Source organism: Chlamydomonas reinhardtii, chromosome 7, assembly GCF_000002595.2.
Source record: "Chlamydomonas reinhardtii strain CC-503 cw92 mt+ chromosome 7, whole genome shotgun sequence".
Classification (NCBI taxonomy): Eukaryota; Viridiplantae; Chlorophyta; class Chlorophyceae; order Chlamydomonadales; family Chlamydomonadaceae; genus Chlamydomonas; species Chlamydomonas reinhardtii.
Window position 1 is genome coordinate 1,794,448 of NC_057010.1, and position 13,095 is coordinate 1,807,542.

Sequence of the window (13,095 nt, forward strand, 5' to 3'; positions counted from 1 at the left end):
TGCTGTGTATAAAGAAATAAGAAATTGAAGGAGGTGGTGCGGCTACCTCATTTTGCTACCGCGACGCTGATTGTCATGGTTCAACGCCAGGAACTGCAGCGAAGCCCCTCGCTAAACTCATGAATGACCAAGTGACAAAATTCATACCATAAATACGCCCGGTGATGAGGTCGACGCCGTCGAACAGGTAGGTGGGAAGTTTGGGCGTCGCAAGGGGCACGAAGGCACAGAGGCCAGGCGCCCCGCCCCCCCCCCCCTGACCCAACACCCCCACGGCCCCAGGCCCCCCAAGCCCTGCCCCCCCCCTTCCGCTGGGGGCCGCTCAAGTTCAGCCCGGTTCAGCGGTGGGATAGGGCTGTGGCAGCTCCTGCGGCATTACCGGCAGTGGGGCCAGCGGCGGTGGCGCTTGACTGTTTACATTCGCAGCCAGAAGGTGCGCGTTGGTTGCTAACTCCGTCTGTCCCAGGTTACATGCGTGCCCTGTACAGCCCATGCAAACAACTCACCGCACAACGTCATGCCCGTCCAGGTCCTCGAGCAAACGGCGCAGCAGCTGGCTGGGGGAAGGCCCAAGGAGGAGGTCATCGTCGGCTGGGGCAACGCCAACACTGGCCACGGCGGCTGCGTCAGCAGGTCAGGCGGGGGCTCTGGTCCTTGGCTCACTCAGCCACTCACTCACCCGGCCACTCGCTCAGCAACGCACTCACTCACCCACCTTCACTCACCCACTCACCTTCACCCACTCACTCACTTACTTCGCAATTCAGGTCAGGCAGGGGCCCAAACCGGGCGCTGCTGCGTCTGCTGGTGGACAAGTACGCCCACCTGGTGGTCTACGTGGACGAGTACTACACCAGCCAGGTACGCTGTGATCTTCACAAAGCAATGCGCACAACGCTCAATGCACACGTACCTTACCTGGCGCAAACCTATCTATGTGTCTGAGCAGGTGTGTGCGAAGTGCGGACGGCGCCTGCTTGGTAACGGGCAGCGCTGCCTGGAAGTTGTGATTCCGTTTGGTGGCTCGCGTGCCCGCGACGTCCAAGTGTGCCAGCACTGCGGGACTGTGTGGGTAAGTGGGATGGCAGGTTTGGGGCGGCAGGTCGGTTTGGAGATGACGACACGGGATGACACGGGATGACACAGGGCGGTTTGGAGATGATACGGGGTGACACACGGGATGAGTGGATGACACACACCCTGTTTGCATGTTGAACTGCAGGGCCGCGACGCCAACTCGGCTACAAACATGCGGCACGCGCTGATGGAGATGCTGCTTGGCAAACCGCGGCCTGCAGCCCTGCGACCTGCTGGCGGCGGTGGCGGTGCAGGGCCTGGCGGCGGTGGCGGTGCAGGGCCTGGCGGCGGCGGTGGCGGTGGCGGCGGTGCAGGGCCTGGAGACGGCGGTGGCGGCGGCGGTGGCACCGCGCCTACCGGCGGCCACAGCAGCGGCCACGGCGTTGGGCCCGGTGGTGGCGGCGGCACGGGCGGCCCTGGGCCCAGCGGCAGTGGCGGCGCGCATGTTCGGAGCAGAGGGGGCAGGCAAGGCCACGTGGAGGAGGACAGCGCGGCGCCGCCTTCAAAGCGGCGCCGGCGCGCAGGTTGAGACCTGCCGGTGTTGTCTGGTTAGCGACCTGTGCTGACGAGGATGGCGTAGCAGGCAGTCAGCTGCAGCGGCAAGGGTGTTGAGAGGTTTTCCTTGCTGTCTGGTTGGCCTGCTGCCTGCTGCACTAGTGCTTGATAGCTGGGCGCGACTGGGCACATATGGCGGGCGGTGCCTGTACAAACCGACCCCGGCTATCTCCGGGAGATGAGGCTAGTATCGGAACCTTCGGCCTCAGACGGAGGACGTGGCGTGGCGGCACAGCCCACTTTTCCCTTGCGAGGGGGAGCCACCTTTTCTTGTCACTGTATGTCACGATGATAGCGGACGAGGAAGCTCACATACCGGGCACAGGCGCGCTCATGACAGAGAGGGGCAGTGCGGCGTTGGGTCTGGGGCACTTCTGACGGTTGGGGCGGGCAGTAGCCAAGAGGACAGCTGGCGACAGGGGTCATACGCGAGCGCCTAAGCTTGCATGTGAGGACGCGTGAGTCTAGCAGTACCCCGGCGGGGGCGGGGCAAAACCCCGGAGAGACGGCATGCACACGGCAAGTGGCGTGGCCCGCGGCTTGCAACCAGTGCCACTAAAATTCCTTCACGTATTACCATCCTACTGATATTAGCCTGCTTCATGCAAACAAGCTCGCAAAGGATACGTTCAACAATTTGTTGACCTATTTCAAGCTTGCCGTCACAGGATGGTATTACAATGTTGCTTACGATAGCTACACTGGTAACACCCGTTGAGTCGCAAGCTTGGGCGCGAGGTTTAGGGGAGACCGCGTTCAGCGGTAGCTCCCTCGGCAACGGCATCCAGCCAAACCCTGACATAAAATGGGCTCAGGAGCATCGACACAAGTGCAGCCCCGATACAAATGGGACGCGGTAAGCGGCGTCGAAGCAGCTGCGGGCACATCCTGCACGAATTCCTCGCTTGCTCGACCTGCCTGATCATTTTGCCATCAATATCCGGACATCAAGTAATAAAAGTTTCGGCCAGAGCAATGAAGGGGCCCGTCGTGCCTTGCCTTCGCCTGTAACCCTCCGTCCCACACCTAATACTGCGGCACCCGTTTTCGCCCCCAATTGTAGGACCACACGCTGAAGGGCCCATGGACCTTTCTCTTCAAGGAGAAAGTCCAATGCGCTTGCGAAGGTGGGAACCGCTGTTAGGAGTGCTGGAGACTGCCTTCGGGCTAGGGCGCTGGGCCCAACTCTGTCGGGCCGCGGAAGCCACCGCCACGACGGCTTTCTCTTCGCCTCCTTCTGGCCTCGCCCACCACCTCGTTAAACCCCATTTGCAACACATCTATGGACACACAGGCAGCAAATGGTGCACGCGCGAAAACCCCGCCAAGCAGAAAGCGCCCAACGCCATCGCGGGGCTGCACGCAAGCTGGGTGGGTGACAAGGTGTTGGCCATGGCGCGGCCGTGGCAGGCCTACGTGGAGCAGTACCGGCTGGTGGACGCATTCAAGCAGGCCAACATCGGCATGATCTTAAACCTGCAGGTGGGAGCGGCATCAAGGGAACTGGGGTTGGAGAAGCGGCTATGGAGAACTGTGGGAAACAGGACGTTCGGGCTGTGCAGGCCAGGGCAGGGTGGGGAAGACCCGACCGCCGCTGATTGGCTTTGAAAGGGTCGGTCCCTGCTCGCCGCTTTCCTCGCCCACGCAGGAGGTGGGCGAGCACGCCAGCTGCGGCCCCGGCAACCTGCCCGGCACGGGGTTCACCTACGACCCCGAGTCTTTCATGGCGGCGGGGATTGGCTACTACAACTTCAGCTGGCGGGACATGGGGGTGCCCTCCCTGGATCGCATGATGGACATCGTGCAGGTGCGTGGTGGGTGCGCGGGTGCGCGCTGGGAAGGTAGCCGCAATGAAGGACAACTTGAATCAATCACAATGGGGGAAGGGGCGGCAGTTGTAACGCGCCGCGTGGCTGAGCAAACACCATCGACCCAGCAGTGCGTCACTCTCCTCCGCCTCTTTGTAATGGCGGCAGGTCATGGACTACGTGACGGTGGTGGAGGGGCGCAAGATCGCGGTGCACTGCCACGCCGGACTGGGCCGCACCGGCCTGTCCATCGCCTGCTTCTTCGTCTTCTCCGGCCTGCACGAGTCGCCGGAGGAGGCCATCTCCGCCACACGCCGTCAGCGCGCCGGCGCGGTGCAGACCTCCAAGCAGGCGGCCTTCGTAACCATCTTCGGGCAGTACCTGCGATACCTGCGCTGCGTCTTCGTGCCGCAGCCGGCGGGCGCGGGCAGCCTTGCGGCCGGCAAGCGCGTCGGCAGCACCAGTGCCATGGTGGGAGGCGGCGGCGGAGGAGGAGGCGGTGCCGCGGGAGGGCAATCTCTAGCGACGCAGTCGGCGCCGCCTATGGCGGGGCATGGAGGAGGTGGAGGAGGGCCGCCCGATCTGCACAAGGTGGCGGCGGCTGCGCTGCCGCAGGGGGGCTTGCTGGAGGCCAAGACGCAGGGCGCCTCGCTGGTGGGGGTTTACGCCTCGGGGCTCACCGTGACGGTGCCGCTGCAGTCGGGCGGAGCAGGAGGCGGGGTGAGGACGGAAGGACGGCCGGCCGAACGAGGGGATGGATGGTTGAAAGGAAGAGAGGAGGCGGAGGGCCGCGTTATGTGGAGGCGTGGCGACTGGCTGGACTGGGTATTGTCGCCATGGCCTGTGCCGCCTCCTCTTGTTACCACCATCGTCAACACCCGCAATGACTGACAAGAATACTCGCGCGCATGAATGGGCTTGAAGCGGACGCAACCCCTGCGTACGGAGCCCCACTCCCACGGCGCCACTCTCCCTCCGCCACGCCCACACACCACCACTCCCCCGCACAGCATCCACCATCACCCCTGCTCACTCATGCCTCCCGCCCGCCCTCCTCCCTCCTTGCTTACTCCCCAGGGGGCCGGAGCCGGCGGTGCAGGCGGCGCCGAGGGCCCCATCACGGATGAGGACCTGGGGCTGAAGAAGCCGCTGCCCTGGAACGACGCCTTCCACATCCAGCCCCAGCACGCCCGCGACTTCAAGCCCATGCCGCCCACCTCGTACACGGAGGCGCTGGCGCGGCAGGGTCGGCTGCTGCACGGGCCGGAGCGCCGCGCGTTGCTACGGCTGCACAAGGTGGGGCATGGGTGGCGACGTGTGGGGCGCGGACTGGTGACTGTGGTTAGGTTGGAACCCACCGGCCAATCAAGCGTTTGGCAATGTCCCCGCTAACGCTGCCTAACCTGCCCGCTGCCTTCGTTTGAACGCATGCACCTCCTGTTACCCTAGCGTGTGTGTGTCTAGTTACAAGGCAGTGCGTACGTTCGTTTGCCCTTGCAGTTGGTGAAGGAGTGTGTGTTCAGAATCATGGCGGCAGCACAGGTCTTCCAGCCCCCGCCGCCGCCCGCAGCGCCCGCGGCCGCAGCAGACCCGCACGGCGCCGGCGCTGCGGCGCTGCCGGCCAACTTTGCTGCCGCTCTGGCACACCTGATTCGGCACCACAGCCATGCGCACGTGGACACGCCTGGGCTGGCGCCACTAGCAGCTCACCCATCGTGTGTGGGGCTCACAGGCCCCTCGGTGAGCAGGGAGAGGTGCTGGGTCTGGCCAAATAGGGCGGGACCGAGCCGCCCGGGGCGGGTCGGGTTGAGGCATATGAGAACCGACTGAAGTTAACAGTCCCTAGACCGCGCCTGGGGGGCCGAAGTTGGGGTCAGAATGCAAGGACCCTCCCCCATCGAACCGCACTCCCTGTGTCGCCGCTACCAATGTGGGCTGCCAGGTTGAGGCGTCGGACGTGACGGCCACGGTATCTGACCTGAAGGAGCAGATCAACGCGGGCCGCTACGACGGCCTGTCGTCCGCGCCGTTGCTGGCGGTGATGATGATGCTGGAGGCCTTCTTCGCCAACTTCAACGGCCGGGCGCAGGGCGGCAAGCCCGAAGAGACCTGCTCGCTCACGCCCGAGTGCCTCACCGTGGTGTCCAAAACCTACCAGGTGAGGGTTGCGGGGAGGGAGGAGAAGTCACCAGGTGGGGGGCTGCCAAGCGGGGCAGCTGAAAAGGCTGCCGTATGCAGTAGGTCAGACAGGGTCGGAAACGGAGAAAGGACAAGGGTTGGGGCCAACATAGCCTTGACGGCGTCACATGCATCCTTCTTCTGACCTTTCATGAATCATGGAACAGGACTTGTTCGAGGGGCACGTCCCCGCGACACCCGGCAGTGCCGCAGCGGCGGTCGCCAACGGGACGCCTGGGGCGGCCAACGGCACGCACGCACCGGCGCCGGCAGACGGCGAGGCGCCGAAGGCGGGCGCGGGGGGCACGGAGCCTCTCGCCGTGGCGAAGCAGGTGGGCAGAGGCTTGGCGGGTATCCTCCTAACTTGCGACTGTACTGACAGTCAACGTGCACAATGCCGGTACCGTAGCAGCCGCGTCTCACAACCTGGCTCTGCTGCTCGCGCTGCGGGGCTCCTCCGCACCCCGCAGGCCTACGAGATCCTGGAGCCGCTGCAGCCGCGCGACAGCGAGCTGCTGCTGGTGTTCGCGGCGCTCATGCGCGTGGTGGCGCGCGTGTCGGGGCCCGGCTGCGAGGAGGCGGTGGTGGAGGTGGGCAAGTGGGCGGTGGGGCTGCTTATAGGGCGGCTGTCCGGGCTTATAGAGGCAGAGACGGCGGTGCTGTCCTTCCTGTGGTGGCTAGCGGGGCGGGACGAGGCCTTCGCGATGCTGGTGCTGCTCAAGCGGCAGCGCATCGCCGGGGGCCTTGGCGGCGCTGCCGGCGCCGCCCGCAGCCGGTCCAAGGGCAGCGGTGGCAAGGGCGTGGACGTGGCGGCGATGCTCGCCGCCGCAGCAGCGTCGTTCGCGGCACCGCCACTGCCGGGCTCAGTGCCGGCGGATGCGGCGGCTGCCGCGGCGACGGCGGCGGCGCTGCCGCCGGCGACGCCGGCGCAGCTGGAGGAGGAGGCGCGGGCGGAGGCCGCGGCGGCGATGGCGGACGCCGCCGCCACGTCTGCCGCCGCAGGCGGCATCCCGCCGCGGGCGCCGGTCATCTATGACCCCAACGACCCGGCGATGCTGCCGGCGCTGCAGCTGGCGCAGCTGCTGAGCCAGGACATACAGCAGCTGTACCGGACGTCATTCCGGGAGGCGATCGCGGGGATCAGCACGGTGCTTTACCCGCCGCCGCCGCACACCGGCCGCATCGATGTGCACGACGTGTGGCGGTAGCTAGGGGCCGGGGTTATGGAACCTAAGAACAAAGTGTGTGTGACTTGCAGAAAGTTGGGGGGTGGCGGTGGCGAGGCCCTGTCGACTTGCTCAGGTGCGCGGTAGGGTGGCTCCGGCGGGAGGGTGTCATGAATGATGTCGTACCGTATACTGAAAATGTGTTGCATCAAAATGGTGGGATATGTGCAAGATGGTGAATCTCTCCTAGTCTGGGGGTGCGTACTGCTTCGATGCATGATCGCATGCGTGATCTTGTTTGTGGTGGGCGAAGAAGACTTTGACCTGATAGCGCAGGTGCTCGTAGTGTGCGAAGCGAGCTGTGAGGTGAAGTACGATCAGGCGGCATGGATGGGGGAACCAGGAGCGTAGTGCCCCTTGAGCATAGCTGGGGAGCAGCAGGGGGGGCGGTGTATGGAGGCATCCTGTATGTTTATTTGGGCGCTTTATTGCGCGAAGCCAATCGAGTCGTGACAGGTTCGTTTTGTGGCGTGAGTCAGTCCTCGTCAGTCCTTCTCGAGGTTTACACGTAGGCCGGGTTGAGCGTGGAGGCCGCCGGGTCCCCAACGACCTTCCTCTTGTGTTGGATGGTCGAGCGTCCGCGATGCGCACATGCGCTTTTTGTGTAACGGTCGAGGCGTTCTGCACCATCTATGTCTATTGATTGGATCAAGCGGAACTGTATGACGGCGGCTTGCAGTCGCGTTTACGCAACGAACACGTCATGCCGCTGGACACGATCGGTTGGCTCGCCACCGGCTGTCTTCGACCGCCACCGGCTTTCTTCGATGCTGGCCATGAAACGAAACCGCACTTGCACAGGCATTGGTTACAGCTCGAACTATCGTAACGCACGCTAACGCACACAAGCAGAATGGCCACCAAGTCGGCGTCTATGCAGGCTGCAGCCCAACAGCCGCTGCGAGTGCTCATCACCGGCGCCTCGGAGGGCATCGGCGCGGCCGTGGCACGCCGCTTCGCCCAGGCGGCCACCAGCGGCGACGGCGCCGGTGGTGGCGGCGTGCGTCTGGCGCTGCTGTCGCGCTCGCGTGAGAAGCTGGAGGCGCTGGTGGCTGCACTGCCACCGGCGGGTCCGGGCGGCGCGGGGGGCGGGAGCCGCCATGTGGTGCTCCCCGCAGACCTGAGTGACACGGCGTCGCTTGCAGGCGTGGTGGCGCAGGCGGTGAGTTGAGGGGTTCTGCAGCTACCGGTGGCGGACGCGGCAGCGAAGGCGGAGCGGCGGCTGGGAAGGCGTGCATGGGACATAACAGCCCACGCAGCTTCTGCCCAGCTCGCTCACGTGCGCCTGCGCGGCTGCGCCCTCACGCTGGCACCTGCCGTTCCACCCACGGGCCTGTGCCAACATGGGCAGCCAGTCACCACGCCTGTGTAGACTCTTCCCTTGTCATTACCGGGCCGTACGGACGGGCACAAACACGCCCGTGCCCCCTCATGCAGTCATGCTAGTTTGGCTTGGCTTGGTTTATTATGGGCTGATACTTACACCACCACCACCCCGCGCAGGTGGAGCAGCTGGGCGGTCTGGATGTGGTGGTGCACAACGGCGCGCCGGGTGGGTGCGGCCAGTGGGGGGCATGGTAGGAAGGGGGTAGGCCAAGAGCCGCCACGCTGCTCCCTGGGTCAGGGCGCAGACTCCGATTCGGTCACGTTGCGGAGGTGAGGTGGCGAGTGGTGGGGTGGAGGTGGAAATGGAGATGCAGGCGGTGGTGACGGAGGTCATGGTGGGGGCAGTGGGGTTGTGGGGGTTGAAGCGCTTGGCGCTTGGCACGGGTGAGGGCACATGAACTATGAAGCAGCCCTCCTCTTGACAGCCCTCCTCCCGACAGCCCTCCTCCTGACCCCACCATGCAGGCGACGTGGACGTGAACGACATGCTCAACGTGGCCTCTTGGCGCGGCCAGATGGACATGCACGTGCTCAGCGGCGTGGCCATCGCCGCCGCCGCGCAGCCCGCGCTGGCAGCCAGCCGCCGCGGCGGCGTGCTGCTGTGCGTGTCGTCCATCTGCGGCCAGATGCCCATTCCGGGGTTCGCGGCCTACTGTGCGGCCAAGGCGGCGCAGGACATGGTGCGGGCTGGACTGGGGGTGGGACCGGGTGGATTGGGAACTGGCGTCGGGAGTGGGGCCAGGGGATGGGACCAGGGGATGGGACGAGGCGATGGGATGGGAGGCTGTGCGGAGGGCATGGTACACGGACATCGTGTGTCGCCAGCTAGCAGGTCTCGGACCGGGATTGGCGTTTGGCAGTCCGCAAACGGTTCCTTCCGTGCCCCCTGAGCATGTCTCCCCTGCCATGCGGCTAGGGGGCCCTCAGGCCCTGCCTTCCTTATCAGGGGCACCCCTGTTCCTGAACTTGCCCCGCCCCCCACCTCTCACTCGTGTTGCCTCGGCAGCTGGTCCGCACGCTGGCGGTGGCGTGGGGCGGCGCCGGCATCCGCGTGCTGTCCGTGGCGCCTGGGCCCATCCACACACCTGGCCTGGGTGCGTTGCTGCATGCGGGTGCTGAGTTTGCTTGCCTGGGTTCATGGGTTAGACTTGGCTGGGATACCGCCCAGGGGCTGTGTTAGGAACGCACAAGGGGAAGGGGTCGACACTGTCCATGCGAAGGGGCTGTGCTGTTTGCTGTAGATACCGCACGTGGCGAAGTGGGGTACACCAATTTCCCTTAAGAGCATATAGCGGACGTTGGGGTCCTCTTGGTGCCCAGAGGGCGCCAGTGGGCGCGAGGCTGCAGCGGCGCTTGCAGCCATGCACGACCGGCATTCAGACGGTAACGCCTAGGACTGTTGCTTGGATGGGGTGCTCCTGCGCCCGCACGCCTGCATCCCCTCCAACAATGCACAGAGCGCTACGTGGAGCCCCTGGGCGCCAAGGCGGCGGGGACGACCAACCGGGACACCGCTGTGGCTGAGGGTCTCAAGGTACGGTACTGTGCCTAACCCAGTGCCGCATGCCGTGTCGACGTGCCAGCCCGCGCGTGCTGTGTTGCCCCTGAGTCCTTGTCCCTTCAGCGCGCCCCCGCCCGCTGCCCGCCTCTCCACCCCTCCGTTCCACCCCATTCCAGCCAGTTCCAGCCCGTGTCAACCTAGCCCTGCGCATCCCAGTACCTACCCTCTCCCGCCCCTCCTCCCGCCACATAGATTCTGGGGTCCCGGCAGCCGCTGGGCCGTGTGGGCACACCCGAGGAGGTGGCAGCCGTCATTTTCTTCCTGGCCACACAGGGCAGCTTCGTGACCGGCACCATACTGCCCATCGACGGCGGTGCCCTGGCCTATAGCTCCTGGGCCGGCAGTAGCAGCAGCGGTGGCAGCAGCAGCAGCCAGAAGACCGGCAGTAGCACTGACCGCGGCGTGGAGGCTCCCGCGGGTGCAGTGGAGTAGGGCGCGGGTGCGGGTGCGGCCCTGGAGGCTCCACAGCCCGCGTGGGCGAGGATCCCTGTGCTAGCTATCGTAGCCGCTGTCGCTGCTTCTGTGTGTAGCCTGAGCCTGCTATGGTGCATTGTGCTGGATAGCATACAATGGTAGCAAGTAAGAATGGCAGTTGGGCATTGGTGGTACCTGATTGTTACTCGGCGCGTGACTCATTCGTTGGCTGGCCTGACTCCCGGGCACAGGGCTACGAATTCCTGCCAAACACTTGCTTCGGGAGCGCCACATGCCTGCCACACCACAGGCCGCCAGAGTTGTACTCTATTCGCGCTCACAAAAATTGCAGTGAACCATCTTACCGTCACCATCCGGCCCACTAAGCCAGTGGACAGCAAACCCACTGGGCTAGTGGGCTTTGGTTGTCAAATAGTCACGTAACATAACAATCAACTATACTAATGCTAAATTACAGTATTGTCACTCCAGGCCGGTGCGACAGCTGGCCCCGACAACATTCCGGGGACATCTCGCGGGCAGTGCAGCTCGCTGGCACCAGATACAGGGCAGCTGTCGATGCAGTTGACATACATAAGCATCGTTATGTATTGTTTGCAGCTTTGGGGATGCTATGGCAGCTGGACTTTTGCGGGGACCCCGATCACTAGCGCTTGGGTGGTGGCCCTTGGTGCGAGCGGTGCTTTCCTCGCTGCCAGCGAAACGTAATGGGTATTGCCGTGGGAGGCAGATGCGTGGGGGTGGGCGGCAGGGCGGCAGGCCGGCGGGAGGCAAATCCGGGGGGTGGGAGGGGGTAGCGACCAGACAGCAGGGGGAGCAGCGACTCTAAACGGGGGCACGCCAACCCTCCTCGGCAGGCTCAATTGATGCTGCAGCTCTCACTTGGGAGTGTTCGCTTGCAGTTGGGGGACGATACCGGGCACACGGAAAGCTACGTCGGGGTCAATGCGGGGCGGGCCATGCGAACGTGGGGCCGGGGATGGGGTGCGAGCGTGTGCGGCCCCAGACACCCCCCCTGCCCAGGCAATGCCGCCCGCCCAGCCTGCACCACATTCGGTGGAATCCCGCCATACTGCACACGCCCAGTGCTGTACGGAGCATGAGAAGGACCGTGGTGGATTGGATGCACCGTGCTCTGGCTGGGTGGGATCATTCGAGCGTGGAGCAGGGGGTGGGGAGCGAGCGTGTGCATCCCCAGCCACCACCCTGCCCAGGCAATGCTGCCCGCCCAGCCTGCACCACATTCAATGGAATCCCGCCATACTGCACAGCGCACACGCCCAGTGCTGTACGAAGCATGAGAAGGACCGTGGTGGATTGGATGCACCGTGCTCTGGCTGGGCGGGGTCATTCGAGCGTGGGGCAGGGGTGGGGAGTGAGCGTGTGCACCCCCAGCCACCACCCTGCCCAGGCAATGCCGCCCGCCCAGCCTGCACCACATTCAATGGAATCCCGCCATACTGCACAGCGCACACACCCAGTGCTGTACGAAGCATGAGAAGTTCGGTTGGTGGAATGGATGCACCGTGCCCTGGCGGGGTGGGATTATTCGGGTCAGGAGGGGGTGGGGAGCGAGCGTGTGCGGCCCCAGCCCCCCCCCTGCCCAGGCAATGCCGTTTCCTAGACATTCCTCCCGGGGGCTACTGTCTGGGGCGAGACTTTGTTTGCCCGGGTTTGGGGCGGGCTGTGTCCGAATCCAAAAACAAGATACGACCCCTGCCAGCCACCCCCATGCCGAGGCCTGGCTGTATTACATCCTTGGACCTTGGCGGAGTCTTGACCGCAGCCCCTGGTGCGTCAACGCAAGATGTCGCTTTGGCGGGAGCATCTTGCTTGTCGTCTAGCATAAGCTGTCGGTACAGGCCCACAGGAGATGCCGTTCGGCACGTAGCGCCCGCTTCCCCTGGCTGTGCCATCGGCCTGCTTGCGCGTTCCCCCCTTGCGATGACGCCTTTCTACTAGTACTGCTCGGCCTGATCCCGCCCAGCTGCCCTTCCGGTCACATGTTCAGGGGTGCCCCGGCGCGCGCTCCCATGCACCTCACCCACGTCACCTCGCAAACAGCCCCGCTTCCGCCAGCGTCCTGTGTCTTTGTCTTCCATTCACGACAGTATGCCTTGACCTGCCCATCACACGCCTCACGCGCCGCCAGTCCCATCCCCGCCAGCCCTGGCCTGGCGCACATGATTCGCCCAGCCCCATCCAGCCTTGCGTGCCCAAATCCATAACTCCCGGGTATCCCCAATGGCAAGCTGGTTGCGAGCTGCAGCATCAATTGAGGCTGCGAAGTAGTAGGGGCTGGGCGTGCAGGCGGCGTGGATAGAGGGGGTCGGGGACCGCGCACACTGCCCACCCCCTGTCCCGCCCCCGCCTGGTCCCGCCCCGCAATGCCCCCAGCCCCCCACCCAAATTTGCGTTGCACTCCAGCATCGCCCCCCTCTCCCCTTAGAGCAACATGTTCCCCATGTGCGAGCATCGACCGTGCCTGTGAATCGCTTTCCCATTGCCTGAGAATCGCTTCGGGCGGGGCTGGGGCGGGGCTGAAGTGCTTCGTACAGCACTGGGTGTGTGCAGTATGGCTAGAGTCCACCAAATGTGGTGCAGGCTGGGCGGGCGGCATTGCCTGGGCAGGGCGGTGGCTGGAGCCGCACACGCTCGCTCCCCACCCCCTGCCCCACGCTCGAATGATCTCACCCAGCCAGAGCACGGTGCATCCAATCCACCACAGTCCTTCTCATGCTCCGTACAGCACTGGGCGTGTGCAGTATGGCTGGATTCCACCAAATGTGGTGCAGGCTGGGCGGGCGGCATTGCCTGGGCAGGGGGGGTGTCTGGGGCCGCACACGTCGCTCCCCACCCCCTGCCCCAC

The 13,095-nt window shown here is 64.8% G+C and overlaps 2 protein-coding genes across 3 annotated transcripts; both read left to right on the plus strand.

The window, feature by feature from the left end:
- Nucleotides 1–2,224: 2,224 nt before the first annotated feature.
- CHLRE_07g325724v5 (uncharacterized protein) lies at nucleotides 2,225–7,464 on the plus strand. Of its 2 annotated transcripts, none has more exons than XM_043064058.1 (10): nucleotides 2,225–2,488; nucleotides 2,696–2,759; nucleotides 2,927–3,114; nucleotides 3,281–3,439; nucleotides 3,609–4,160; nucleotides 4,518–4,736; nucleotides 4,941–5,180; nucleotides 5,383–5,598; nucleotides 5,786–5,950; nucleotides 6,089–7,464. In XM_043064058.1, exons 1-10 carry the CDS (start codon nucleotides 2,438–2,440, stop codon nucleotides 6,824–6,826), a joined length of 2,592 nt encoding a protein of 863 aa, XP_042922625.1. In that variant the 5' UTR covers nucleotides 2,225–2,437; the 3' UTR covers nucleotides 6,827–7,464. The 2 variants fall into 2 exon arrangements, with proteins under 2 accessions (XP_042922625.1, XP_042922626.1); XM_043064059.1 differs by having other exon boundaries at nucleotides 3,609–4,094.
- A 200-nt stretch (nucleotides 7,465–7,664) lies between these two features.
- CHLRE_07g325725v5 (uncharacterized protein) lies at nucleotides 7,665–10,676 on the plus strand. Its single transcript, XM_043064060.1, has 6 exons — nucleotides 7,665–8,006; nucleotides 8,348–8,396; nucleotides 8,696–8,910; nucleotides 9,237–9,324; nucleotides 9,688–9,764; nucleotides 9,984–10,676. The coding sequence occupies exons 1-6, from the start codon at nucleotides 7,698–7,700 to the stop codon at nucleotides 10,221–10,223; spliced, it is 978 nt and encodes a 325-aa protein (XP_042922627.1). The 5' UTR covers nucleotides 7,665–7,697; the 3' UTR covers nucleotides 10,224–10,676.
- The last annotated feature ends 2,419 nt before the right edge of the window (nucleotides 10,677–13,095 follow it).